At 45.9% G+C, this 27,805-nt stretch overlaps 1 protein-coding gene across 1 annotated transcript in view; it reads left to right on the top strand.

Annotated features, from left to right (window-relative positions):
- The first annotated feature begins 6,429 nt into the window (after positions 1-6,429).
- Positions 6,430-27,805, top strand: part of PRRC1 (proline rich coiled-coil 1) — a 44,394-nt gene continuing 23,018 nt past the window's right edge. The window contains exons 1-4 of the mRNA XM_069960703.1: positions 6,430-6,519; positions 13,204-13,322; positions 14,491-14,865; positions 25,782-25,927. Of these exons, the coding sequence (XP_069816804.1) occupies positions 13,220-13,322; positions 14,491-14,865; positions 25,782-25,927 (624 nt within the window). The 5' untranslated portion in view covers positions 6,430-6,519; positions 13,204-13,219. The remainder of the gene's footprint in view (positions 6,520-13,203; positions 13,323-14,490; positions 14,866-25,781; positions 25,928-27,805) is intronic.

The following is a 27,805-nucleotide window of genomic DNA, read 5'->3' as shown; positions in this document are numbered from 1 at the left end:
GGAGGAGCTGGGGGCTACAGTGTCACATACAGATAGAGCGGAGCATGGAGAGGAGGAGCTGGGGGGCTACAGTGTCACATACTACAGATAGAGCGGAGCATGGAGAGGAGGAGCTGGGGGGCTACAGTGTCACATACAGATAGAGCGGAGCATGGAGAGGAGGAGCTGGGGGGCTACAGTGTCACATACAGATAGAGCGGAGCATGGAGAGGAGGAGCTGGGGGGCTACAGTGTCACATACAGATAGAGCGGAGCATGGAGAGGAGGAGCTGGGGGGCTACAGTGTCACATACTACAGATAGAGCGGAGCATGGAGAGGAGGAGCTGGGGGGCTACAGTGTCACATACAGATAGAGCGGAGCACGGAGAGGAGGAGCTGGGGGGCTACAGTATCACATACAGATAGAGCAGAGCATGGAGAGGAGGAGCTGGGGGGCTACAGTGTCACATACAGATAGAGCGGAGCACGGAGAGGAGGAGCTGGGGGGCTACAGTGTCACATACAGATAGAGCGGAGCACGGAGAGGAGGAGCTGGGGGGCTACAGTGTCACATACAGATAGAGCGGAGCATGGAGAGGAGGAGCTGGGGGGCTACAGTGTCACATACTACAGATAGAGCGGAGCATGGAGAGGAGGAGCTGGGGGGGGCTACAGTGTCACATACTACAGATAGAGCGGAGCATGGAGAGGGGGAGCTGGGGGGCTACAGTGTCACATACAGATAGAGCGGAGCATGGAGAGGAGGAGCTGGGGGGCTACAGTGTCACATACTACAGATAGAGCGGAGCATGGAGAGGGGGAGCTGGGGGGCTACAGTGTCACATACAGATAGAGCGGAGCATGGAGAGGAGGAGCTGGGGGGCTACAGTGTCACATACAGATAGAGCGGAGCATGGAGAGGAGGAGCTGGGGGGCTACAGTGTCACATACAGATAGAGCGGAGCATAGAGAGGAGGAGCTGGGGGGCTACAGTGTCACATACAGATAGAGCGGAGCATGGAGAGGGGGAGCTGGGGGGCTACAGTGTCACATACAGATAGAGCGGAGCATGGAGAGGAGGAGCTGGGGGGCTACAGTGTCACATACAGATAGAGCGGAGCATGGAGAGGGGGAGCTGGGGGGCTACAGTGTCACATACAGATAGAGCGGAGCATGGAGAGGAGGAGCTGGGGGGCTACAGTGTCACATACTACAGATAGAGCGGAGCATGGAGAGGGGGAGCTGGGGGGCTACAGTGTCACATACAGATAGAGCGGAGCATGGAGAGGGGGAGCTGGGGGGCTACAGTGTCACATACAGATAGAGCGGAGCATGGAGAGGAGGAGCTGGGGGGCTACAGTGTCACATACTACAGATAGAGCGGAGCATGGAGAGGAGGAGCTGGGGGGCTACAGTGTCACATACTACAGATAGAGCGGAGCATGGAGAGGAGGAGCTGGGGGGCTACAGTGTCACATACTACAGATAGAGCGGAGCATGGAGAGGAGGAGCTGGGGGGCTACAGTGTCACATACAGATAGAGCGGAGCCTGGAGAGGAGGAGCTGGGGGCTACAGTGTCACATACAGATAGAGCGGAGCATGGAGAGGAGGAGCTGGGGGGCTACAGTGTCACATACAGATAGAGCGGAGCATGGAGAAGAGGAGCTGGGGGTCTACAGTGTCACATACAGATAGAGCGGAGCATGGAGAGGAGGAGCTGGGGGGCTACAGTGTCACATACAGATAGAGCGGAGCATGGAGAGGAGGAACTGGGGGGCTACAGTGTCACATACAAATAGGACGGAGCATGGAGAGGAGGAGCTGGGGGGCTACAGTGTCACATACAGATAGAGCGGAGCATGGAGAGGAGGAGCTGGGGGCTACAGTGTCACATACAGATAGAGCGGAGCATGGAGAGGAGGAGCTGGGGGCTACAGTGTCACATACAGAGAACGGAGCATGGAGAGGAGGAGCTGGGGGTCTACAGTGTCACATACAGATAGAGAGGAGCATGGAGAGGGGGAGCTGGGGGGCTACAGTGTCACATACTACAGATAGAGCGGAGCATGGAGAGGAGGAGCTGGGGGGCTACAGTGTCACATACAGATAGAGCGGAGCATGAAGAGGAGGAGCTGGGGGGCTATAGTGTCACATACTACAGATAGAGCGGAGCATGGAGAGGAGGAGCTGGGGGGCTACAGTGTCACATACAGATAGAGCGGAGCATGGAGAGGAGGAGCTGGGGGGCTACAGTGTGACATACAGATAGAGCGGAGCATGGAGAGGAGGAGCTGGGGGGCTACAGTGTCACATACTACAGATAGAGCGGAGCATGGAGAGGAGGAGCTGGGGGGCTACAGTGTCACATACAGATAGAGCGGAGCATGGAGAGGAGGAGCTGGGGACTACAGTGTCACATACAGATAGAGCGGAGCATGGAGAGGAGGAGCTGGGGGGCTACAGTGTCACATACAGATAGAGCGGAGCATGGAGAGGAGGAGCTGGAGGGCTACAGTGTCACATACAGATAGAGCGGAGCATGGAGAGGAGGAGCTGGGGGGCTACAGTGTCACATACAGAGAGGGGAGCATGGAGAGGAGGAGCTGGGGGGCTACAGTGTCACATACAGATAGAGCGGAGCATGGAGAGGAGGGGCTGGGGGGCTACAGTGTCACATACAGATAGAGCGGAGCATGGAGAGGAGGAGCTGGGGGGCTACAGTGTCACATACTACAGATAGAGCGGAGCATGGAGAGGAGGAGCTGGGGGGCTACAGTGTCACATACAGATAGAGCGGAGCATGGAGAGGAGGAGCTGGGGGCTACAGTGTCACATACAGATAGAGCGGAGCATGGAGAGGAGGAGCTGGGGGGCTACAGTGTCACATACAGATAGAGCGGAGCATGGAGAGGAGGAGCTGGGGGGCTACAGTGTCACATACAGATAGAGCGGAGCATGGAGAGGAGGAGCTGGGGGGCTACAGTGTCACATACAGATAGAGCGGAGCATGGAGAGGAGGAGCTGGGGGGCTACAGTGTCACATACAGATAGAGAGGAGCATGGAGAGGAGGAGCTGGGGGGCTACAGTGTCACATACTACAGATAGAGTGGAGCATGGAGAGGAGGAGCTGGGGGGCTACAGTGTCACATACAGATAGAGGGGAGCATGGAGAGGAGGAGCTGGGGGGCTACAGTGTCACATACAGATAGAGAGGAGCATGGAGAGGAGGAGCTGGGGGGCTACAGTGTCACATACTACAGATAGAGTGGAGCATGGAGAGGAGGAGCTGGGGGGCTACAGTGTCACATACAGATAGAGGGGAGCATGGAGAGGGGGAGCTGGGGGGCTACAGTGTCACATACAGAGAGCGGAGCATGGAGAGGAGGAGCTGGGGGGCTACAGTGTCACATACAGATAGAGGGGAGCATGGAGAGGAGGAGCTGGGGGGCTACAGTGTCACAGACAGATAGAGCGGAGCATGGAGAGGAGGAGCTGGGGGGCTACAGTGTCACATACTACAGATAGAGCGGAGCATGGAGAGGAGGAGCTGGGGGTCTACAGTGTCAAAAGCTGCAGATAGATCCAGGAGAATGAGCAGGGAATGGTCACCATTAGACTTGGCGATGAGGAGACCATTAGAGACTTTAGTAAGGGCAGTTTCGGTAGAGCGGTGAGGATGGAAACCGGACTGAAGGGGGTCAAGGAGAGAGTTGTCAGAGAGGTAGCGGGTTAGGCGGGAATAGACCAGGCGTTCCAACAGTTTGGAGATAAAAGGGAGATTAGAGACAGGTGGATAATTGGCAGCACAGGACGGGTCTAGAGAGGGTTTTTTCAATAATGGAGTAATGGTGGAGTGTTTGAAAGCCAAATGGAAGATGCCAGAGGAGAGGGAGTATTCTGAGTACCCAATGTATTGCAAGGGATCTCAGTTAGTAATGGTCCTTTTACACGGAACGATTGAGCGTTCGTTTTTGCACGATAGCGATCGAATTCGAATGATAATCGGACGTGTAAACGCAGCGAACGATCAAACGACAAGAAAAAAATTGTTCATTTTGATCTTTCAACATGTTCTCAAATCATCGTTGATCGTTCGCAAAAAATTTGCAGATCGTTCAGTGTAAACATTCTTTCAGCGATTTCACCTATGTGTGAGATAGGCTTAAACGATTGCAAAACGATCGCATAGCGAATTTTCCGTACGATGTATCGTTCCGTCTAAACGCTGATCGTTACTAAAAAAACATTGTTCATTCAAAATCGTTAATTGTGCGATCGGGCGAATTATCGCTCCGTGTAAAAGTAGCATAACTCTTAAACCACCACCACCTGGCTGTCCCGGGTTACCACACTAGTAACGGCCGCTACACAATAAACAGACATCAGCTTCCAGCCCTGTTCATTGTGCTTAACCTTGAGCAGGATCCCAATGTCCTCCCCTTTGGGCTAATGCACACGTCCGCAAAAAAACTTTCCGCGAGTGGAGTGGACCTGGGACCTCCCACCATCATTATTAACTATGAGGGGCTTGTGCAATAGATTATGGCTATTTAATGGTTATTTCATTGTGTAAGAGGCTGAAGCCACCACTAGGGTTATTGAATTGTGTATTCATATGTGGGCTACCATGGCACTTTGCTTCTTCTGAATCCCTCTGATACACCGAGTCACTTTGATATTGCTGTCCTGTGTTATTATTGTTCTAATTCCTTCTTGTGGTTTTATGTATTGTACATTCATTTAATTTAATTTTGAATTAATAAAGTACAGAACTTTTGTGTTGGTGCCTGTTTATAGGAAGTTAATTAACAAATATTACCATAGCATGAGCAAATGTTACCGCCAGGCAGTGGTTAACTATCACCTCCATACAGTTACTGAACAAAGCGCACTATATAAAGACCAAAAATACCAATGATAGCACTAACCCAGAGACAGAAAAAAGGCTGCATCATTACCATTATACCACTGTCACTCAATACTACCACTAAACCCATCCACTGTGCAGAAACCAATATGCTCCCTATATAATAAGCCTGAGTGGTGGATTCCAAATACAGATGAGCAAGCTGTTCTTTTCTACAGCTCCCATTAAGGTCTATGGCAGAAACTAAAAATGGACTCAAGCCTAATGGTGGTTTTACACGGAACGATTTATCGTTCAAATTTGCACGATAACGATCAAATTTGAACGGTAATCGTACGTGTAAACGCAGCGAACGATCAAGCGTCGAGCGAGAAATTGTTCATTTTGATCTTTCAACATGTTCTCAAATCGTCGTTGATCGTTCACAAAAAATTTGCAGATCGTTCCGTGTAAACATTCTTTCAACGATTTCACCTATGTGTAAGAAAGGCTTAAGCGATCGCAAAACGATTTTTCCGTATGATGTATTGTTTCATCTAAACGCTGATCGTTATAAAAAAAAACATTGTTCATTCAAAATCGTTTATCGTGCAATCGGGCGAATTATCGCTCCGTGTAAAACCACCATAAGGCTGCCTTTACACTGCCTCTTTTTTTGTTAAAAATGGCAATAAAAACGCCATTGCGGCCAGATGTTAGCTGATCGTCCGGGCAGCCCATATAAGATAGCAGCTGTTTGCTGCCTCCTATTCCACGGAGCGACGGCGGCAGATCGCTGCTATCTAATGGTGCGTTTACACAGACAGATTTATCTGACAGATCTTTGAAGTCAAAACCACTATTAGTCTTCTGCCTTTAACATGTTGAAAGACAACGACATAAAGTGATCATCGTTGTCTTTTATTACACCAGACGATTATCAGCTGTAACGGCCGATATTGGCCAAATACAGCCAATAATCATTTCATGCAATAGGGCCTTTAGGGTACAGTCCCAATGTCTGCAATGGCAGGGACCCATTCACATGAATAGGGTGATCCATGAGGCAGATATGGGCGGCACTGCCAGTATATTTGGTGGCACAGGTCACAGATGTGTGAAGCGTCTATTAAAGTCATTGGGTTCTATAGTCTCCACAATTTAGTGGTATATGAAATGCCTTTACACAGAGTTATCTGACAGATTTTGGAAGCCAAAGCCAGGAATGGATATAAAAAGAGGAGAAATTTCAGTCTCTTCTTTATAACTAGTTCTCTGTTTCTGGCTTTGGCTTCAATAATCTGTCAGATAAATCTCTCTGTGTAAACGCACCCAAAGGGGCTTCAATATCCAGGATACTAATGTGATAATCTATCTAGACTGAAGATGTTACCTATCTGGAGGAATCCCTCAGCATGTAGGGGGAGTAGTCAGTGTATGGTGGGGGTTGTAGTGGACTCCTCCCCGTCACAGCCGGCTCCCGGGATCCCACGCTGCGGACACGCCCCCCGGCCTCGGTCCAGCTCCGCCTAGTCCGGGTTACGTGGCAGCTACCGTCAGCAGCAGCGGTGGCGGCGGACATATTACATGGGGTAGGTGCCGGCCTGCCTGGGGTAGGTGCAGCCGGTGAGCGGTCCCGCTAGACAGCGCTAGGGCTCCGGACTACAGGGATCTGAGGTGCCGGTGTACAGGTGAGGAGGAATCCCCTTCCCCCGGCTACACATTCCGCATCCTCCCCGCGGCCTAGGAGAGCGCTATATCTAACGTGGCAGAATGCTGGGGCTTGTAGTGTCCTCTGCACTCATAGTGGGGACTCCTCGCTGCCAGGGCATGATGGGACCACAGGATGGAGACCGGCAGAGGAGTATAATACCGGCAGAGGAGCGTTATACCGGCAGAGTAGCGTTATACCGGCAGAGTAGCGTTATACCGGCAGGGGAGTATAATACCGGCAGAGTAGCGTTATACCGGCAGAGGAGTATAATACCGGCAGGGGAGTATAATACCGGACTGCAGTCACGCTATCAGCACTTCACTGAAATGGAGTCACACTATCAGCACTAGGAATTACAGTGCTCCTATATACCATGTTTTACGGTAATAGCCAGGACTAGTTAGTTCCAGGCTCCAGAATGTGCCAGGAAGATCATAGGGTGACACCTACATGTGAAACTAAAGAATGCCAACTCTTAACCCCTTCAGGTCCATTCACCCACTGTTAACCCCTCAGATCCACAACTGTTCAATTACCCCACTGTTAACCCCTTCACATCCACTACAATCTAATTCATCCACTGTTAACCCCTTTAGATCCACAACACTTCAATTCATCCACTTTTAACCCCTACACATCCACCACAGTTTAATTCATATACTGTTAACCCCTTCAGCTCCAGGAATATTTTATTTTTTTCTAACTATATGTAATTTTTAACACCTGAAAACCCGGCTCATTTTAATTTATTTCTCTTATTTGTCTTAGATATAGAGGAACCATTATTACTGTACGGATTCGGAGTAATGTGATGGTAAAGTGTCTATTTGGGGCTATATGCCCCACTATTTGAAGTCCAATAAAATCACGAAATCAAATTGTTATCCAATCACACTACCATATCCTAGTAGAACGCTTACTCTCAAACAGATTCTGTGATTTTCAGACATTTTTACTGTAGGAATTTGGAGTAATGTGATGGGAAAGTGTCTATTTGGGGCTATATGTCGCACACTTTGAAGTGATTTTATTGGACTTCCAATAGTGCGACATATAGCCCCATATAGACACTTTCCTATCACATTACTCCAAATTCCTACAGTAACAATGATTCTTATATAAGACAAATGAGAGAAATAAATGACAATGAGCCGGGTTTTCAGGTGGTAAATATTATGTGGTGAAATTTATTGCATCACAAGAAGCGGAACCCCATTCACCTTCTCAGTACAAGGATTCACAGCAAATCTCACTGCAAACTGGCAGCGTGAAATCCGCTGCGAATCCGGTAATGTAAAGTTACCCTTAAGCGGTTATACGGGCAGGAATGAAGCAAAATACATTTATGTTCTTATAGGTGTTAATTAAAATAATAATAATAATAATAATAATCTTTTATTTATATAGCACCAACAGATTCCGCAGCACTTTAAAATTTTAGGATTGTTTTACATATAGTTAGAAAAAAATAAAATATTCCCGGAGCTGAAGGGGTTAACAGTATATGAATTAGATTGTAGTGGATGTGAAGGGGTTAACAGTGGGTGAATGGATCTGAAGGGGTTAAGAGTTGCCATTCTTTAGTCTTACATGTAGATGTTCCCCTCTGATCTTCCTGGCACATTCTGAAGCCTGGAACTAACTAGTCCTGGCTATTACCGTAATATATGGTATATAAGAGCACTGTAATTTCTAGTGCTGATAGCGTGACTCCATTTTTGTGAAGTGCTGATAGCGTGACTGCAGTAATACCGGCAGGGGAGTATAATACCGGCATAGTAGCGTTATACCGGCAGGGGAGTATAATACCGGCAGGGGAGTATAATACCGGACTGCAGTCACGCTATCAGCACTTGACTGAAATGGAGTCACACTATCAGCACTAGGAATTACAGTGCTCCTATATACCATGTTTTACGGTAATAGCCAGGACTAGTTAGTTCCAGGCTCCAGAATGTGCCAGGAAGATCATAGGGTGACACCTACATGTGAGACTAAAGAATGTCAACTGTTAACCCCTTCAGGTCCATTCACCCACTGTTAACCCCTCAGATCCACAACTGTTCAATTACCCCACTGTTAACCTCTTCACATCCACTACAATCTAATTCATCCACTGCTAACCCCTTTAGATCCACAACACTTCAATTCATCCACTTTTAACCCCTACACATCCACCACAGTTTAATTCATATACTGTTAACCCCTTCAGCTCCAGGAATATTTTATTTTTTTCTAACTATATGTAATTTTTAACACCTGAAAACCCGGCTCATTTTAATTTATTTCTCTTATTTGTCTTAGACATAGAGGAACCATTATTACTGTAGGGATTTGGATTAATGTGATGGTAAAATGTGTATTTGGGGCTATATGCCCCACTATTTGAAGTCTAATAAAATCACGAAATCAAATTGTTATCCAATTTCGCTACCATATCCTAGAAGAGCGCTTACTCTTGTACAGTTTCTGTGATTTTCAGACATTTTTACTGTACGGATTCGGAGTAATGTGATGGTAAAGTGTCTATTTGGGGCTATATGTCGCACATTTTGAAGTCCAATAAAATCACGAAATCAAATTGTTATCCAATCACACTACCATATCCTAGAAGAGCGCTTACTCTCATACAGGTTCTGTGATTTTCAGACCTTTTTACTGTACGGATTCGGAGTAATGTGATGGTAAAGTGTTTATTTGGGGCTATATGTCCAACTATTTGAAGTCCAATAAAATCATGAAATCAAATTATCCAATCACACTACCATATCCTAGAAGAGCGCTTACTCTCGTACAGATTCTGTGATTTTCAGACATTTTTACTGTAGGGATTTGGAGTAATGTGATGGTAAAGTGTCTATTTGGGGCTATACAACTGATAATTTGAAGTCCAATAAAATTACGAAATCAAATAGTTCTCCATCTTGTTCTTGCATAGGGCCATGCAGCTGCCACTGACTGACAGCTACTTACCGCCCTAGCGGTCTTGTCTCTGCCACCTAATAAAGAGTGCTGAGGGGCCTGTGTGAGCTGCTGGCGCTTGCTGATGCCCGTCCCCCGTGCCGACTTCTATGCTTTTATAGAAGAAGTCTGGCTAAAACATTTTTGTATTGTCACCCAAAAGTTATACAAATCCCCAATATACACTTATTACGGGAAATGCTTAGAAAGTGTTTTTCTCTGCATCAGGGCTTCACTTCCTGAATAACATGGTGATGTCACTTCCTGAATAACAAGGTGATGTCACTTCCTGGATAACAAGGTGATGTCCCTTCCTGGGTAACATGGTGATGTCACTTCCTGGATAACAAGGTGATGTCCCTTACTGGGTAACATGGTGATGTCACTTCCTGGATAATATGGTGATGTCACGACCCGACTCCCAGAGCTGTGCGGGCTGTGGCTGCCGGAGAGGATATTGGCAGGGGGATGCTCAGTGTTCCTCCGGTGCCCTGTATCCCTCAGTATCCCCCTGCCATCATCCTCTCCGGCAGCCACAGCCCGCACAGCTCTGGAAGTCGGGTCGTGACATCATCATGTTATCCAGGAAGTTACATCACCATGTTATCCAGGGAGTGACATCACCATGTTATCCAGGAAGTGACATCACCATATTACCCAGGAAGTGACATCACCATATTACCCAGGAAGTGACATCACCATGTTACCCAGGAAGGGACATCACCTTGTTATCCAGGAAGTGACCTCACCTTGTTATTTAGGAAGTGAAGCCCTGATGCAGTAGTAAGTGCAGAGAAAAAAGCGCTTTCTAAGCATTTCCCGTAATAGGTGTATATTGGGGATTTGTATAACTTTTGGGTGACAATACAATAACAATACAAAAATGTTTTAGCCAGACTTCTTCTATAAAAGCATAGAAGTCGGCACGGGGGAGGGGCATCAGCAGGCGCCAGCAGCTCACACAGGCCCCTCAGCACTCTTTATTAGGTGGCAGAGACAAGACCGCTAGGGCGGTAAGTAGCTGTCAGTCAGTGGCAGCTGCATGGCCCTATAATGCACTTGGGAAGACTTGCAGAATAGTAAGGGTGCTTTCACACACTGCGGATTTGATGCAGATTTTCTACAGCAGATTTGAAACTTCAGGTTGACTTTGGTTTGGTAACAGACAATCTGCTGTAGAAAATCTGCCTAAAATCTGCAGCATGTGAAAGCAGCTTTAGTCTAGTGGGGCTCCTTGTTGGCTCGATGTCCAATCTTCAATGAGGTATTAGTAGATATCTTTTACCGTTGAAAACTAGAAGAAAAAATAGGCAAGAAATATGGTAAGCTCGCAAGCCACATCAAGGGTCCTCATTCTCCTGCCAGTCCCTAACCTAAACTTAAAAGGAACATAGACTTATTAAACTAGAATAGTCCTGAAAAAAGTCTCTTAATGGTTATCCTCCATCAGCCATGAAACTGGTCCCTCCTGGGATTGGAAGTCGTCTACCGAGAGCGTCCAACAACAAGAACAATATGGAGAACTATTGGATTTCGTAATTTTATTGGACTTCAAATTATGAGGTGTATAGCCCCAAATAGACACTTTACCATCACATTACTCCAAATCCGTACAGTAAAAATGTCTGAAAATCACAGAACCTGTACGAGGGTAAGCGCTCTTCTAGGATATGGTAGTGTGATTGGATAACAATTTGATTTCGTGATTTTATTGGACTTCAAATAGTGCGACATATAGCCCCAAATAGACACTTTACCATCACATTAATCCAAATCCCTACAGTAACAATGATTTTTCTATATCTAAGACAAATAAGAGAAATAAATTAAAATGAGCCTGGTTTTCAGGTGTTAAAAATTACATATAGTTAGAAAAAAATAAAATATTCCTGGAGCTGAAGGGGTTAACAGTATATGAATTAAACTGTGGTGGATGTGTAGGGGTTAAAAGTGGATGAATTGAAGTGTTGTGGATCTAAAGGGGTTAACAGTGGATGAATTAGATTGTAGTGGATGTGAAGGGGTTAACAGTGGGGGAATTAAACAGTAGTGAATGTGAAGGGGTTAACAGTGGGTGAATGGACCTGAAGGGGTTAACAGTTGGCATTCTTTAGTTAGTCTCACATGTAGGTGTCACCCTATGATCTTCCTGGCACATTTTGAAGCCTGGAACTAACTAGTCCTGGCTATTACCGTAATACATGGTAGATAGGAGCACTGCAATTCCTAGTGCTGATAGTGTGTCTCCATTTCAGTGAAGTGCTGATAGCGTGACTGCAGTGTTATACCGGCAGGGGAGGGTTATACCGGCAGGGGAGGGTTATACCGGCTCAGGACTATTACTGGATTGGTGCAGGATGTGAACATTCCCTTTATTGTGTTTTATCTCCAGTAAAAGGGAAACTCCGGTTAGCCGGCCCTATCCCCCCTCCCCCCCGGTTAGCCTGTACGAGGGTAAGCGCTCTTCTAGGATATGGTAGTGTGATTGGATAACAATTTGATTTCGTGATTTTATTGGACTTCAAATAGTGCGACATATAGCCCCAAATAGACACTTTACCATCACATTAATCCAAATCCCTACAGTAACAATGATTTTTCTATATCTAAGACAAATAAGAGAAATAAATTAAAATGAGCCTGGTTTTCAGGTGTTAAAAATTACATATAGTTAGAAAAAAATAAAATATTCCTGGAGCTATTACCGTAATACATGGTAGATAGGAGCACTGCAATTCCTAGTGCTGATAGTGTGTCTCCATTTCAGTGAAGTGCTGATAGCGTGACTGCAGTGTTATACCGGCAGGGGAGGGTTATACCGGCAGGGGAGGGTTATACCGGCTCAGGACTATTACTGGATTGGTGCAGGATGTGAACATTCCCTTTATTGTGTTTTATCTCCAGTAAAAGGGAAACTCCGGTTAGCCGGCCCTATCCCCCCTCCCCCCCCGGTTAGCCGGCCCTATCCCCCTCCACCCTCCCCCCCCCCCCCCGGTTAGCCGGCCCTATCCCCCTCCCCCCCCCCCGGTTAGCCGGCCCTATCCCCCCCCCCCCCCCCCCGCCGGTTAACCGGCAATATTCCCCCCCCGGTTAGCCGGCCCTATCCCCCTCCCCCCCCGGTTAGCCGGCCCTATCCCCCTCCCCCCCGGTTGGCCGGCCTTATACCCCTCCCCCCCCAGTTAGCCGGCCCTATCCCCCTCCCCCCCCGGTTAGCCGGCCCTATCCTCCCCTGCGTTCACACCTACAGGATCTGCAGCTGATTTTCCTGTAGGTGTGAACGCACCCTTAAAGTGTAAAAAAAAAAGTTTTAAAAAATGTCCCAAAGCCCTACCCCAGTAAAAGTGAAAATCACCCCCACTTCCAATTTTATTCATAAAACACATAAAAATAATAAGTTTTATGTGTTAATTAACTTATAATATACCCTATCTGATTCGGAGAATGTTGCCCATCCTGAACAATTCAGCAAGTTCTTTCAACACTAGTCATGAGACCAGAAGCCGTGATGGCCACCCGGTGATGGCTGTGACACTGGAGTCTATAAAGGTTTCACCTTATTACAGATATGTTATACCGCCTGCGGCTACTTCTGTAGGTTTATAATAAGGGACCCAGAATACACCATCATGTATAAAATAATGTGCAAGAAATGTGCTGTGTGTGTGAGATGTATATACCTATATACCGATCTGACTTCCAGTGCCCCATCCCAGAAAATGATGGAAGAGAGCGGCATTGAAAGCACCCCTCCTGGCACTCCTCCTCCTCCTAGCACCTTGGGGATATCAGCTGCAGCTATCGCCACCCCAATACCTCCAGGTAACACATAATGTAATAACCAAAGCAGTCAGTCTTATCTCCATCCAAGCAATATCAACTGCATTGCTCTCTGATAGTCCAGGCTGGTGACCTCACAGAGCATTGCCTAGACTGGATCTAAGTCTAACGCTTTTGTATCGAAGAAGCCTTAAAGGGCACCTGCCCCCGGTGCAGCCCCCGGATACTTACCCTTTCTGACGAGTCCCGTTCCTGGAGCCGGTCCTGGGACGAAGATATCAGCGCCCGAAGCCGTGCGCGTGCCGCTGAGATGAGTCCGATGCCCATAGAGAATGACGGTTCCATTCATTGTCTATAGGCGTCGGAGTCACCTCAGCGGCGCGCACGTTGATATCTTCGTCCCGGAACCGGCTCCAGGAATGGGGATCGTCAGTAAGGATAAGTATATGGGGGCTGCACTGGGGGGTCGGACGGGCTCTGTGCTCGTGTCCCTGGTGACAGGTTCCCTTTAAAGTGAATATACCATCAGGCCCAGGCTGAAGCACTGGAGGCCGGCGACCCACCCCCAGTGGGAGAAACCCCCCGCCCCTCTATGACACGGCTCCATTAGAATCAATGAAGCCGTATCATAGAGGGGCGGGGGTTGGCTCGCCTCCAGTGCTTCAGCCTGGGCCTGATGGTATATTTACTTTGAGGGGTTGTCCAATTAAAGTGGTTAAAAGGGTCGTCCTTGTGTGTGGGGTGTGAGGGGCGGCGACTAGTCATCTGGGCGGTGAGCCATCCGGGACTAGTCACAGCTCTCTGCCTGTCAACGCACTGTGCGGAGATGACTGACAGGCAGAGAGACCCGTTAGTCGCCAATCATCCCCACACTGTATGCTGACAGGCCGAGAGCTGTGACTAGTCCCGGATGGCTCCACGCCATAATGACTAGTTGCGGCGCCGGCCTTGCGCACCAGATCCTTTTTCCCTGATGTGAAGCTACGGCTGCAGGAACGGCTGGTAGCCTCAGGGAGCTGCACAGTAGAGCTATACTCGCCTGCTGGGGACCATATTGTGCTGACTGGTTCCCTTTCATGCAGGTGACAACACCTGATCTGCTGAGGGCTCTCTAGATTCCCTGTTGTTACCCTGTTTTTTTATTATTGCTCTTTAATGTACTGCTTTATGATAAAAGATTAATAACCACTGTTCTGTTTTCACTTTACAGTTTTATCAAGACCACTGGCTGCCCCGACCATTCCACCTCCCCAGGGATTCCCTCCTCCTACTTTCTCATCCCCTCTTCCTTCAACCGTTCCTCCCATGAGAACGTCCGCTCTCCCATCAGTGGCCTCGGGGGGGTTGCTGCCTCCTCCTCTCACATCTGCACCTGCAGGTTTTATCTCTACGTTGCCATCCCTCTCTTCTCTATATCCTTCTCCTCCGGCCAGCTCTGCTCCTGCACCCGTCTTATCCGCACCACCTATGGGTCCTCCAGTCACAGGATTTTCTATGACTTCCACCTACGATATTACAAAGGGTCACGCGGGGCGAGCACCACAGACACCATTGATGCCTTCGTTTTCTGCACCCCCTGTCACAGGTTGGGTCCTTCTGTTATTCTGTTAAGCCTTTGTTTGCACCCATGCTGTACATATTGAAATTCTCCTATATTCTATATGGGATGGTGGGAGGAATTACAGAATTTCTCCAACTCTAATCCTTTCTCCCCGCCATTCGGTGCTATGCTTGTTACAATTTACTGGCCAGATACATAGAAAGGACATTTCATTTCTAGATATTTTGCTTACATCTGATATTGTTGAGAACGTAGTGAACACTTCCCTCTATCGAAAGCCATCGACCGTTAACACTTTGTTAGGAGACAGCAGTGACCACCCAGCTCACAGTGTACGGTCGATACTAGTTGGAGAGATAACGTGAGTCAAACGTGCTTCCTCTTCCACTGACACACAGTGTGAACAGGCCTGTATACGCAGGAGACAAAAAGGATATAAAACAGACAGAGTCCAGAACAAAGGGTGACAGAAATCTAGAGAAATCCTGTTCATTCCATTACTCACTGGGATATGCTCCGGTTACTGGCACCCTACGTAAGATTTTATTAATACAAGATGCAATCTGAGGGTAGCTTCACACGTACCGGATCCACAATGGATTTCATGCTGCGATTTGCAGCAGATCCGTGTATAGTAAAGTTCTATGGGAGCCCATACCCGCAGCGGAATTTTCATTTCACTGCAGATATGGGACCCGGCCCCCATAACCCCTGGCCACCCGCAGCATACATTACCTGCTCTGTGCCGCGGCTGTGTGAAGCTCCCGTCTCCCCTCCCTCCTTATCAGCTAATCAGTGGGGAGCCGGGAGATTCACACAGCCGCGGCGCCAAGCAGGTAATGTATGCTGCGGGTGGCCAGGGGTTATGGGGACCGGGTCCCATATCTGCAGCGGAATGAAAATTCCGCTGCGGGTATGGGACCCCATAGAACTTCACTATATCCGGATCTGCAAATCGCAGCGTGAAATCCACTGCGGATCCAGTACGTGTGAAGGCACCGTGAAAGTAAAAGTACCATTGGGCCCGTGCTGAAGCACTGGAGGCGGGCCAACCCACCCCTAGTGCTAGGAAACCTCCGCCCATCTATGATGGCAGCTTCATTGATTCTAATGGAGCTGAGTCATAGAGGGGTGGGGGTTTCCTCCCACTAGGGATGGGTCGGTCCGCCCCCAGTGCTTCAGCCTGGGCCCGATGGTACTTTTACTTTAAAAGACATCATTGACGGTGGTGGACGTTGTGTAGCACGTGAAGGACAATCACTGGGCAATCTTTTTTTCACTGAGTACTTTTAAGTACAGTGGATGCTGGTGCTTTCTGTGGCTCCTGAGATGCAATAAGTGCATATACTGCTCCCAGAAAGTAATATATTAATAGTGATGGCACAAACTTTCAGGATAGCTGAGCTTATTAATTGTGAAAGAGATCATGTTGTCTACATATGGGATGTCTGCTCTGCTATCCAGGAAAACATATTAGTGAACATTTAACAGATATTAAAGGAGAAGTTCGGCCAAAAGTATTTTTTAATATGTTATTACTTATGGAAAGTTAGACAGATTTCTAATGTACATTAATTATGGGAGATGCACATATACTGCTATTTCCCTTAATTTATTAGATCATGGAGTGTTAGAATTCTCTCAGAAACTGTGACATCACGACGAAGGGTGTAATTCCTATGGATTGTCCAGCAGGGGCGCTCTATATGTAGAAGTCAATGAGTACCATTGACTTCTATCTATAGTGCATCCCTGCTGGACACTCTATTGAATTAATGGATGTGTATGTTAAAATGTTATTTACAGTACATTTTGATTGGATACATTTATGGAATACTTTGGGGAGCAAGTGTCCTTGCTCCCCAAAGTATCCCATAAATGTATTCAATGAATACATTTGGGGAACACCGAGCAGGGAGGAAGAGAGGTGCCTATAGATCTACCACGGTTTCTGAGAGGATTCTAACACTCTATGATCTAATAAATTAAGGGAAATGGCCGTATATGTGCATTTCCCATAATTAAAGTCTAACTTTCCATAAGTAATAACATTTTGAAAAATACTTTTGGCCGGACTTCTCCTTTAAAAAAAGGAATAATACTAACTGTGCTGGGACAGCAAAACATTGAAGCTGAGTAAATATTCCCATTAAGCACCAGATTTCCCAATGGTCTTGGAATCTGTCAGCTGTAATTCACATTATAAACTACTGACACTGTTAGATGCTGTAAGGAGACACCTGGTACTTCTCATAAATCTGCCTGTGCTTCCAGAATGTAAAAGAGGCTTCTCCAAGCTCCTGGTCTGCTGTAAGCTGCACTGCCTCCTCGCTCCCCCTCACTGCTTGATTGACACCTGGAAGCGGAGTCCCAGCAGAGTCAGGGATGGGAGGAAGGGAGTGTACTCTGTGGAGAAGTCTGTGCACTGAATACTGTGGAGTCTTCTTTATATCACTGAGATTAGCCGCCCTCTCTATGCCTGCAGCGCATGCCCTGTTTCTGGAATTACTGCAGGAGAACACAAAAGAACCTTTTTGACTCTTTATGAAAATTTCATGCAAGGATACAGTATATGTACAAAACAATCATCACAAGTTAGTTATTTTGCAGCTTTTAAAAGTGAGGCATATATATATATAATATATATATTAATATAGCGCCAACAGATTCCGCAGCACTTTACAGTTCTGGGGATACATACATCAGACATTACGGAGATACACATGTCATTCTAAGCCATACATGAGGAGTGAGGGCCCTGCTCGCTTGCATGAGCTTACAGACTGTTGGGAAGGGGTTTGAGGCAAAGTGCTTTATTGTTACTATGGTCCGGCCATGTCTATAAATAAGGCAGTGCAGGTAAGGGTGGGTGAGCCAGTCACTAACCTATGCCCGCATGCTACAGGTGTAAGTGTTTAACGCCTGGTGCGTGTGTGTATGTATGTGTGAGTGTGTATGTATATATATGTGTGTGTGTGTGTGTGTGTGTGTATGTATGTGGGGGGGGGGAATCAAATTAGGGAACCTTAGCTGCTTGAAAAGATGTGCTTTGAGATCACATTTGAAGCTTTGGGTATTGTGATGGGTCTGACATTTTGGGTAATGCATTCCATAGAACCGGTGCAGCTCAGTTAACGTCCTGAAGGCGAGATATATATTTAAATAAATAGAAGGCCATACTCACTTGACTTGATCTCCTGCAGTCGCCTTTCCTAGGGGCTCCTGGTCCCTGACGCTTATTTCTTGTTACTGTAATGCATCATAACTGTTGGAATTGCCCGCTCACCTAGTCACTGACTGAGGCAGACTACCACTGCGGAGACCAGGCATTGCAGGAACCAGGAAAACTCAGGGATCTGAGCTGCAGCAGGAGGTCAGGATAAGTATGGCCTGCTTATTTTTTTTTATCACCCAAACTTTATTTTATTTCTCTGTCTGGATTATCCCCTTTTAAAAAAAGTTTATCTCAGAATAAAATGAGCAAAGGCTTATGTTGTTGGGGAGATGACCCATTCAGACTGATCGGATTGTAGTGGGGAAAAGAAAATGGGAGGCTAATTAATTATTGAGAGAGACATATTCTGCTCCTTGCATTACACATTTCATCTATATAGGCTAACATCATCTACATAGCAGTGTCTAAGGGCCTTATTACACGGAACGATTATCGTGCAAAAAATCGCTATCGTTCGATATGTCGTTGATTTAGATCTGAACCTAAAATTATCGTTAATCGTTCGCTGTAATTCCACATTCCTCAAGTTCTGCATTTTTTTCACTAATCGTTCAGTGTAATTGTACATTGTCCATTGTTTTGCTGGGATAAGAAGGAATAAACGATCATAGTAACAATCGCAATAACGATCGTAGTAACGATTATCGTTTTGTGTAATATGGTGAACTATTTCAGGTTAACTATAAACAATCTCGATTGCGATCGTTTATCGTTAGTCATTAATCGTTAAAAATCGCTCCGTGTAATAGGACCCTAACCTCTATATAGACTAACATCATCTAATCTAGCATCATCCATATAGGCTAACATCATCTAATCTAGCATCATCTACTGTATATAGGCTAACATCATGTATATAGCAGTGTCTAACATCTAATCTAGCATCATCTATATAGGCTAACATCATGTATATAGCAGTGTCTAACATCTAATCTAGCATCATCTATATAGGCTAACATCATGTATATAGCAGTGTCTAACATCTAATCTAGCATCATCTATATAGGCTAACATCTAATCTAGCATCATCTATATAGGCTAACATGTATATAGCAGTGTCTAACATCTAATCTAGCATCATCCATATAGGCTAACATCATCTAATCTAGCATCATCTATATAGGCTAACATGTATATAGCAGTGTCTAACATCTAATCTAGCATCATCCATATAGGCTAACATCATGTATATAGCAGTGTCTAACATCTAATCTAGCATCATCCATATAGGCTAACATCATGTATATAGCAGTGTCTAACATCTAATCTAGCATCATCTATATAGGCTAACATCTAATCTAGCATCATCTATATAGGCTAACATGTATATAGCAGTGTCTAACATCTAATCTAGCATCATCCATATAGGCTAACATCATCTAATCTAGCATCATCTATATAGGCTAACATCTCACTGCTGGCTACATGGGAACAGCTCTCGATTGTCACTTTGTCACTGTGTCTGTATTAGTTTTTTTTGCTAAAATAAAATTGCGGTTTACTAGTCCTCTCTGATCTTGACATAGCTGAAAATATTTAGTATTCTTGTTTTCTTTAGTTTCCTCTCATGTTACTTTCCAGCAATCTGTGATAATAACTGTATTCCCTAATGTGAGAGGATCAGCTGGTATCAGACATCAGCAACACTAAACAATACGTGGCAATAAATCCCTTATTGTGATGGAGATTTCATCAGACTCCGGGTATTTGTAGCCTGTACATGATAATAGATGGCTCAGCTGAATGGCTGCATATGTTGACTTTTAATATCTTACATTTGAAGGTGACATTTGATACCTAGGGACCTTTTTTAAGTTGGTTTTAAGACTAGCTTAAAGGGGTGCTCTGGAGAAAAGAACTGTAAAATCAACTGGTGTCAGAAGCAAATTACAAATCTGTATAATTTCTATTTAAAAACCTTACCAGCTGCTGTATGTCCTGCAGGAAGTGGTGTATTCTCTCATCTGACACAGTACTCTCTGCTGCCACCTCTGTCCATGTCAGGAACTGCCCAGAGCAGGAGAGGTTTTCTGTGGGGATTTGTTGCTGCTCTGGACAGTTCCTGACATGGACAGAGTGGCAGCAGAGAGCACTGTGTCACACTGGAGAGAATACACCACTTCCTGCAGGACATACAGCAGCTGATAAGTACTGGAAGACTGGAGATTTTTAAATAGAGGTAAGGTTACAAACCTGTATATCTTTTTGACACCAGTTAATTTTAAAATTGTGTTTTTTTTCCAGAGTACAAATACAGTAATATACAAAATATAAATGTATTTTCACCTCCATATTAAGGGCGCTCGCTGCAGCCTGACTCAAGTCTGATCATCAGAACTGACAGGAGGGTAGACTTGGCATTGTGGTCAAGGAAATTGTGTTTTGTGATGGGGCAACACCTCTGTATGTTCTGTTAGGTCATAGGGCCATGATAGAGGGGGGTCCCCCCTGTCTGTAACCAGAAGCCAGAGATCCTGTGAGATTCTCTAGTGAGGGATCTGCTGATGCCTCATCCTCCTCTCAGTGCTGTCTGCATGTGCGCTTAAAAATGAAAACCCAAGTTACGGACTTTTCCATTCCGTATGGCTATAAGGGCTAAATAATTGTGTACACACACTATGGTCATGCATTGGTTACTGTGTGTGTGTGTGTGTGTGTGTGTGTGTGTGTGTGTGTGTGTTTGATTATTCATTGAGTAGTTTTATATTAATGACTAAACAAGAAATGTGTAGAACCCTGTGGCTTTGTTGGTTGTGTGTACTATTGCAGGGGGAGCAAGAAAAGCCTAAAACCATCAGGTAGTTTGTCAGGTTGGTATTGGAGCCATACTGGTATTATGTGATATTAGATTCTGCTGCGGGAGCAATGCCTGGCGGCCGGCTCTATCCCTCTCAGTAACTCCTTGTTGCAATGATCCAGCCGGCATCTTTTTTCACTGCTTTCTGGCAGAGCACACTGAACACATGTATGTTGGATAGAAAATACTGAAGATGTTGTGTTTTCAGATTGTCCCTCATGACAGCACCACCTGGAGATTGATCCCCATTAGTCCTAATAGGAACAGGAAGCACAAGAGGTTAAAAAGGGCCCCACCCCTCCACCTCCTCAGTGTTTTCCTGTTCCTACAGGACACAAGCACAGAGAGGTTTACCTCTTTCTCCTGGTCCTGGGGCTGGCGCGGGATCAGTGTTTTTCTGCCAGGCGGGCGAAGGTGACTGGATCCTCCCCTCCCCTCCTCTTCGATTGCTCGCACCGGGTCGCGCGACTTCGGGTCTGTGCCTCCTGGTCCCATCGTTACCCTGCTGCCGCGCTTAATGAGTTTAAGCAGCAGGGGAAGCAGCATGGAGCTGCGTGCCAGGCCTCGGTCCCACGTGTGTGGTTTCCCTGGTTTCCTTCCGGCCCAGGAGCCCTGCCGGCGCGCGCGGCGTCCCACGTCATGACGCCGCGTACTACGTCATCACGCTGCGTCGCGCGGGGTACCCTGGGACCGGAAGCTCTGCCTCCAAAATGGCGCCGTCCACCGGAACGCTGCCGCAATGGGGATGCCGGAGGGCAGGTGCTGGGGGCGGTTTGGGCGCCAGGATCCCAGCTGATCTGACCCCTTCTCTCTCTAGGGAGACAAGGAGATGGCTAAGAAGCCTAAATCTAAGAGATGCAGTATATGCAATGACAGGCTGCCAGAGGGTTATGAAAAACAACTATGTAAGCCCTGTACAGCCAGAATATTGCGGCAGGAGTCCACCTCAGTTATGGATGAACTCCGTAAAGCTATCACTGAAGAGGTTAAAGCCTCAGTGTCTGCAGCTTTAATTAAAGATAAGCCTCCTTCCCCTCAACCAACACCTGAAAAAAGGCGCATGGTTATTGCTGACTCCGACTCGGAGGTGGAAGCTATATCTACTGGGGATAAATCTGAGGAACTTGAGGCTGAGGATATAGAACCCACTATAGAGAATGTGGTACAAGATACTAGAAAATACTTCTACTTTTCGGCTGAAGACACTGACATCCCATTGAATGCTGGGAGCACAATGGATATAGAAGGGGTGCAGCAACCCTCTAATAAACAGGATGAAATGTTTGGTGGTCTCAAACCAAAAAAAAAAAAAAAAAAAAAGACAAGTATTTCCTGTGCATGAAAATGTAAAAGGTTTAGGTATAGATGAATGGCAGGAGCCAGAAAAGAAATTGCAAATTGCAAAGGAATATAGAGCCAGGTTCCCCTTTGACGAGGAGGAAACTAAGTTGTGGACTGAGTCTCCAAAGGTAGACGTACAGGTCTCCAAGATGGTGAAGAAAATTTCTCTTCCTTTCGAGGATGCCTCACAGTTAAGAGATCCTATGGACAGGAAAATAGATGGGCTGTTGCGCAGAGCATGGACTTCCACGTCCTCTGCGATCAATCCAAATATTGCTGCTACCACCGTAGCCAGATCCCTGTTTATCTGGCTCCAGGAGTTGGAAAGCCATCTAGAGAAAAAGACTCCTCCAGAAAAGATCTTGGAGTCCATCCCTATGCTCAAACTGGCCACTGCTTATCTAGTAGATATCTCAGCTGAATCAGTTCGTTTTGCAGCTAAATCTGCGGCTGTAACTACGGCAGCCAGAAGGGCCCTGTGGCTTAAAAACTGGAATGGGGATAGTACATCTAAGAATAAACTGTGTGCCATTCCCTTTGAAGGTTCCATGCTGTTCGGCTCCGTGCTCGACACCATTCTAGAGCAAGCAGCCGACAAAAAGGACTTCCCCAAGGAAAAAGCTGCAAAAGGTAAACAAAATTTTCGTTCCTTCAAGCAGTTTCCCTCTAAATCCTATAGAGGTAAAGGCAAAACGGGGAGGTGGAGCTACCCCAAGGGTGGAAAAGGGAGAGAGTTCCTCCTTAACCCTAAATCCTCAGATAAAAAGCAATAGCAGCATTCCGGTGGGGGGCACTCTCCCAGTTCTATCATCAATGGGAGAACATAACTAAAAACCCTTTCATTTTTGTCATCTTTAGAAAACGGGTTTAAAATAGAATTTTCAGACCCCCCTCCTCAAAAATATTGTATCACTTCATTAGGATCAGACACCTTAAATGAGCGTCTGTAGCAAGGGGTATCAGAGCTTATTACTTTACTCACCATTTTCAGTTCAAAGCCCTACCATTTGGTATAGCGTCAGCACCACGCATATTTACAAAAGTTATGGTCGAAGTAGTAGCCTATCTCAGACTACAAAATGTGACAATTATTCCATATCTAGATGACCTACTGTTGGTAGCGCAGTCAAAAGATCTTCTAGAGTCAAATATTGCAATAACCATATCTTGCCTTCAGGAACTAGGATGGATCATAAACCTCCAAAAATTGGACTTACATCCGTCTCACAGGAAAAAGTTCCTAGGCATGCTCCTAGATACGGAACTTCAGACGATATTTCTTCCCCAAGAGAAGGTAAACACGCTTCTAGAAAAATTCAGGAAGTTCTCCAAGAAAAAAGTGACGACCATACGAAAGGCAATGTCTCTCCTGGGATCAATGACTTCTTGCATCCCGGCAGTGCCTTGGTGTCAAAGCCGCTCTCGGACACTGCAGTCCCAGATCCTAAAATCATGGAATCGGCTTCAGTCTTCCCTTGATACGGAAATGACAGTATCCAGTCAAGTAAAGGCATCACTAAAATGGTGGGTAAACGAAAAGAGCCTAACCAAAGGTCTTCTTTGGTTTCCTCCCCAGGTGACAGCGTTAACCACGGATGCCAGTCAACAAGGCTGGGGCGCCCATATAGGAGGCCGGTAGCTACAGGGACAATGGTCGGAGAGGATAAATCTCTGTTCCTCCAATTATCGAGAACTAAGAGCAACATACGAAGCTTTAAGACAAGCAGAACATCAACTCCGCCAACAACACGTCAAAGTGTATTCGGACAATGCGACAACGGTGGCGTTTCTAAACCATCAGGGAGGGACACGCCACTCCCTGTTGCAAAGACTATCAGAAAAGATCTTCATCTGGGCGGAACTACATCTACAGTCCCTAACAGCAGTCCATCTAAAGGGCTCAAGCAATGTCGTGGCGGATTACCTCAGTCTCCAACGAATGCTACCAGGGGAATGGAGCCTCAGTCAGGCAGTATTTCTAAACCTCACAGAAAAATGGGGCACCCCAGAGATAGACCTTTTTGCATCAAAGAGAAACAAAAAGGTAAGAAGATTCTTCTCATTAAATCCACAGGACAATCCAGAGCGAGTGGATGCTCTAGTCCAGAACTAGGACTTTCACCTAGCTTATGCATTCCCTCCCTTCCCTCTGCTAGGACAGGCCCTTCACAAAATCCTAACAGGCCAAACGCGAGTCATCTTCATAGCCCCAGTTTGGCCGAGACGGAACTGGTTCTGCCTCCTAAGACGTCTGTCGGTAGAGGATCCCATCATTATGCCTGTACTTGGTGTGGTGAGTCTCCTCCAGATCCTCTTAACCCAGACATTCCCCAAGTACTAGAATTTTTGCAAGATGGCTTGGATAAGGGGCTAGCCCTCAGTACTTTAAAGGTACAGGTATCCGCACTGGGATGTTTTTTCGATGCCCCCATCTCTGAACACAAGTGGGTTAAGAGATTTTTGCGAGCGTTTGGCAGGATGAAGCCAAAAATCACTAATCTTACTCCTCCTTGGGACCTTACTTTGGTCCTTCAAGCCTTAACCCAAAATCCTTTTGAACCCATTGACAAGCTATCAATGAGATTTTTGACTCTTAAAACAGTATTTTTGATTGCAATTACCTCAGCAAGAAGAGTCTGTGAAATCCAGGCGTTGTCCGTGGAAGACCCCTACCTAACCATCTTAGACGATAAAATCATCCTTAAATTAAATCCGTCTTTTCTTCCCAAGGTGGTAACGAATTTTCACAGATCCCAAGATATTGTGCTACCTTCCTTCTGTGATCCACCAAATAATGATAAAGAAGCTAATTTTCATTCTTTAGACGTCCGCAGGACGGTCATTACTTACCTAGAGGCTACAAAAGAATGGAGGAAGGATTCCAACCTACTATTACAATTCCAAGGGCCAAATAAAGGTAAGAAGGCTTCCAAAGCCTCAATAGCAAGATGGATGAAGTCTGCAATAACAGAAGCCTACAATAAGGTAATAGGTCATCAGGTAAACAGGTTCCGGAGAAACTTAGAGCCCATTCCACCAGGGCAGTCTCTTGTCTCCTGGGCAGAAAAATCTGCAGCTTCATTAGAGCAGATCTGTAGAGCGGCAACGTGGTCATCACCTCATACGTTCTACAGACATTACAAGCTAAATGTGACAGCGTCTCAGGACATGACGTTCGGACGCAAAGTGTTACAGGCTGTGGTCCCACCCTAAATGGATTATCTGGTATGTCTCCAGGTGGTGCTGTCATGAGGGACGATCTGAAAAGCTGGAATTATTAATCACCGATAATTCGTTTTCATGAGTCCATCATGACAGCACCCATTTATTACCCGCCCGCAATGTATATTTATGTTGTGCTATGTTGGTAGTAATCTGTAAACCACTGAGGAGGTGGAGGGGTGGGGCCCTTTTTAACCTCTTGTGCTTCCTGTTCCTATTAGGACTAATGGGGATCAATCTCCAGGTGGTGCTGTCATGATGGACTCATGAAAAACAAATTATCGGTGAGTAATAATTCCAGCTTTTTGTGTTATGTTGGTAATGTTGTGTTTTTCTCATTTACAGTTTTACCAAACCCTGTTACGCAGTTTTCTCCCATCGCCCCTGGTACAGCAGGCTCTTCTATTACTTTTCCAGAGGAGCCGGAAGACCCCAGGGTGCTTGCTGCACATGATGAGCCGCCGGCTGGAGGAATCTGGGGCTTCATTAAGGTAAGAAGCAAAGAAGATAAGTGTTGTATACCAATGTCTCATAACTCAGATTGTCCGTGTCATGATATGGGACAGGGACAAGACGTTCCTCTTTGCTAAGATTAGGATGGTTGGTACCTTGGTTAGAATCTAGTTGTTCCAACTTGTCTTCCACTATTTTGAGAAACACGTGAATATGATCACTGTCACCCATGGGTGTCATCCTGGTGTTCCTAAGTCTGTGATGTCTGAGGACCCTTCCTAGGTGTCCAATCATTTTCATCCAGTAAACAAGGCCAACATATTCACACCCTCCCAATCATCCATATCTCTAGTCCATGGCACTAATGGTACTTTTACACGGAGCGATAATTCGCACGATTAACGATTTTGAATGAACAATTTTTTTTTCATAACGATCGGCGTTTAGACGGAACGATACATCGTACGGAATATTCATTTTGCGATCGTTTTGCGATCGCTTAAGCCTATCTCACACGTAGGGGAAATCGTTGAAAGACTGTTTACACTGAACGATCTGCGAATTTTTTGCGAACGATCAACGATGATTTGAGAACATGTTGAAAGATCAAAATGACAATTTTTTACTCGTCGTTTGATCGTTCGCTGTGTTTACACGTACGATTATCGGTCGAATTCGATCGTTATTGTGCAAAAACGAACGATCAATCGTTCCGTGTAAAAGGACCTTTACATTGTTCTAACAGTTTAGAGTACTTGTGTCATTTGTGGGTTAACAGATGCAGGTGCTTAACCCAATTGAGGATACAATACACCTTTGGTAAGAAGCCAAAAGAGAGAAAACAAGAAGGGACCGCGCTCAAAATGAACCAAAGTGCTGAATATAGTGTGGAATTCACTTACTTCACTTGGGGGACAGATAGCCAGTATCTTATCCCCCTCCAAGAAAGCCAATTAGGAAAAATGGTCCCAATCCATGCGGTATCACACCACAGCTTGCAATGAACATGCGTTTATTGGACAACGCGTTTCCAATAAACGTTTCTCAAGCCAAAAGTACACAAGGACAAACTGACAATTTATACAGTTATAAAGACTTAAAAACACTTCTGATCTCGTCATTGTTTCCTCCGGGGGCCGGGTCAACGCTTTCCTCCTGCAATTTCCGGGAGTGTATACAGAGTGCGTGTCACGCTGGACCGCAAAACAACACATCTGCCCCGCCGCCTGACCCAGTGCGTCACTGGGCGACGGACATGGCAGGCGCGGCGTTGGGTCCGCGTGCACGTCACGTGCGTTCCACCCCGGAATGCAAGGAGGGAATGTGCCAATCAACGGCGTCCGTGGCATCTAAATGACGTAATGCTGGTACATGCACTTCAATCTGGAACGCATGTATAATAAGACTGGAAGTAAAAACACATTTTACAATAAAATTACATAACAATGAGTTCAAAGCAAATTTCATGATTAGGCAAGTCAATAAATAATTAAGCATTGTACTTCCAAATTAATTCAAAATTTAAAAGCCATATATGTATATTACATCACAGATGTCTAAAAACTATGAGGGAGATTTATCAAAGGGTGTAAAATTTAGACTGGTGCAAACTGGCCACAGCAGCCAATCACAGCTCAGCTTCCAGCTCTGGTAAAAGGAAAGAGGAGCTGTGATTGGTTGCTGGGGGAAGTTTGCACCAGTCTAAATTTTACACCTTTTGATAAATCTCCCCCTATGTGTGTATAAAAATTAAAAGGGCCATGTTAATATGTCAATTCTGATATATAATTGACTAATTATCTTTATTCTCAGGGGTATTTAGTAAATTTGTTCTAAAGATTCATTCAAACCATTAGGGTGTAAACTGTCCAGATGGAATATCCAGAACATCTCTTTACCGCACAAACTCCCATGTT

This window comes from Dendropsophus ebraccatus, chromosome 3 (assembly GCF_027789765.1).
Source record: "Dendropsophus ebraccatus isolate aDenEbr1 chromosome 3, aDenEbr1.pat, whole genome shotgun sequence".
Classification (NCBI taxonomy): Eukaryota; Metazoa; Chordata; class Amphibia; order Anura; family Hylidae; genus Dendropsophus; species Dendropsophus ebraccatus.
This window is presented reverse-complemented; position numbering and strand designations above follow the sequence as displayed.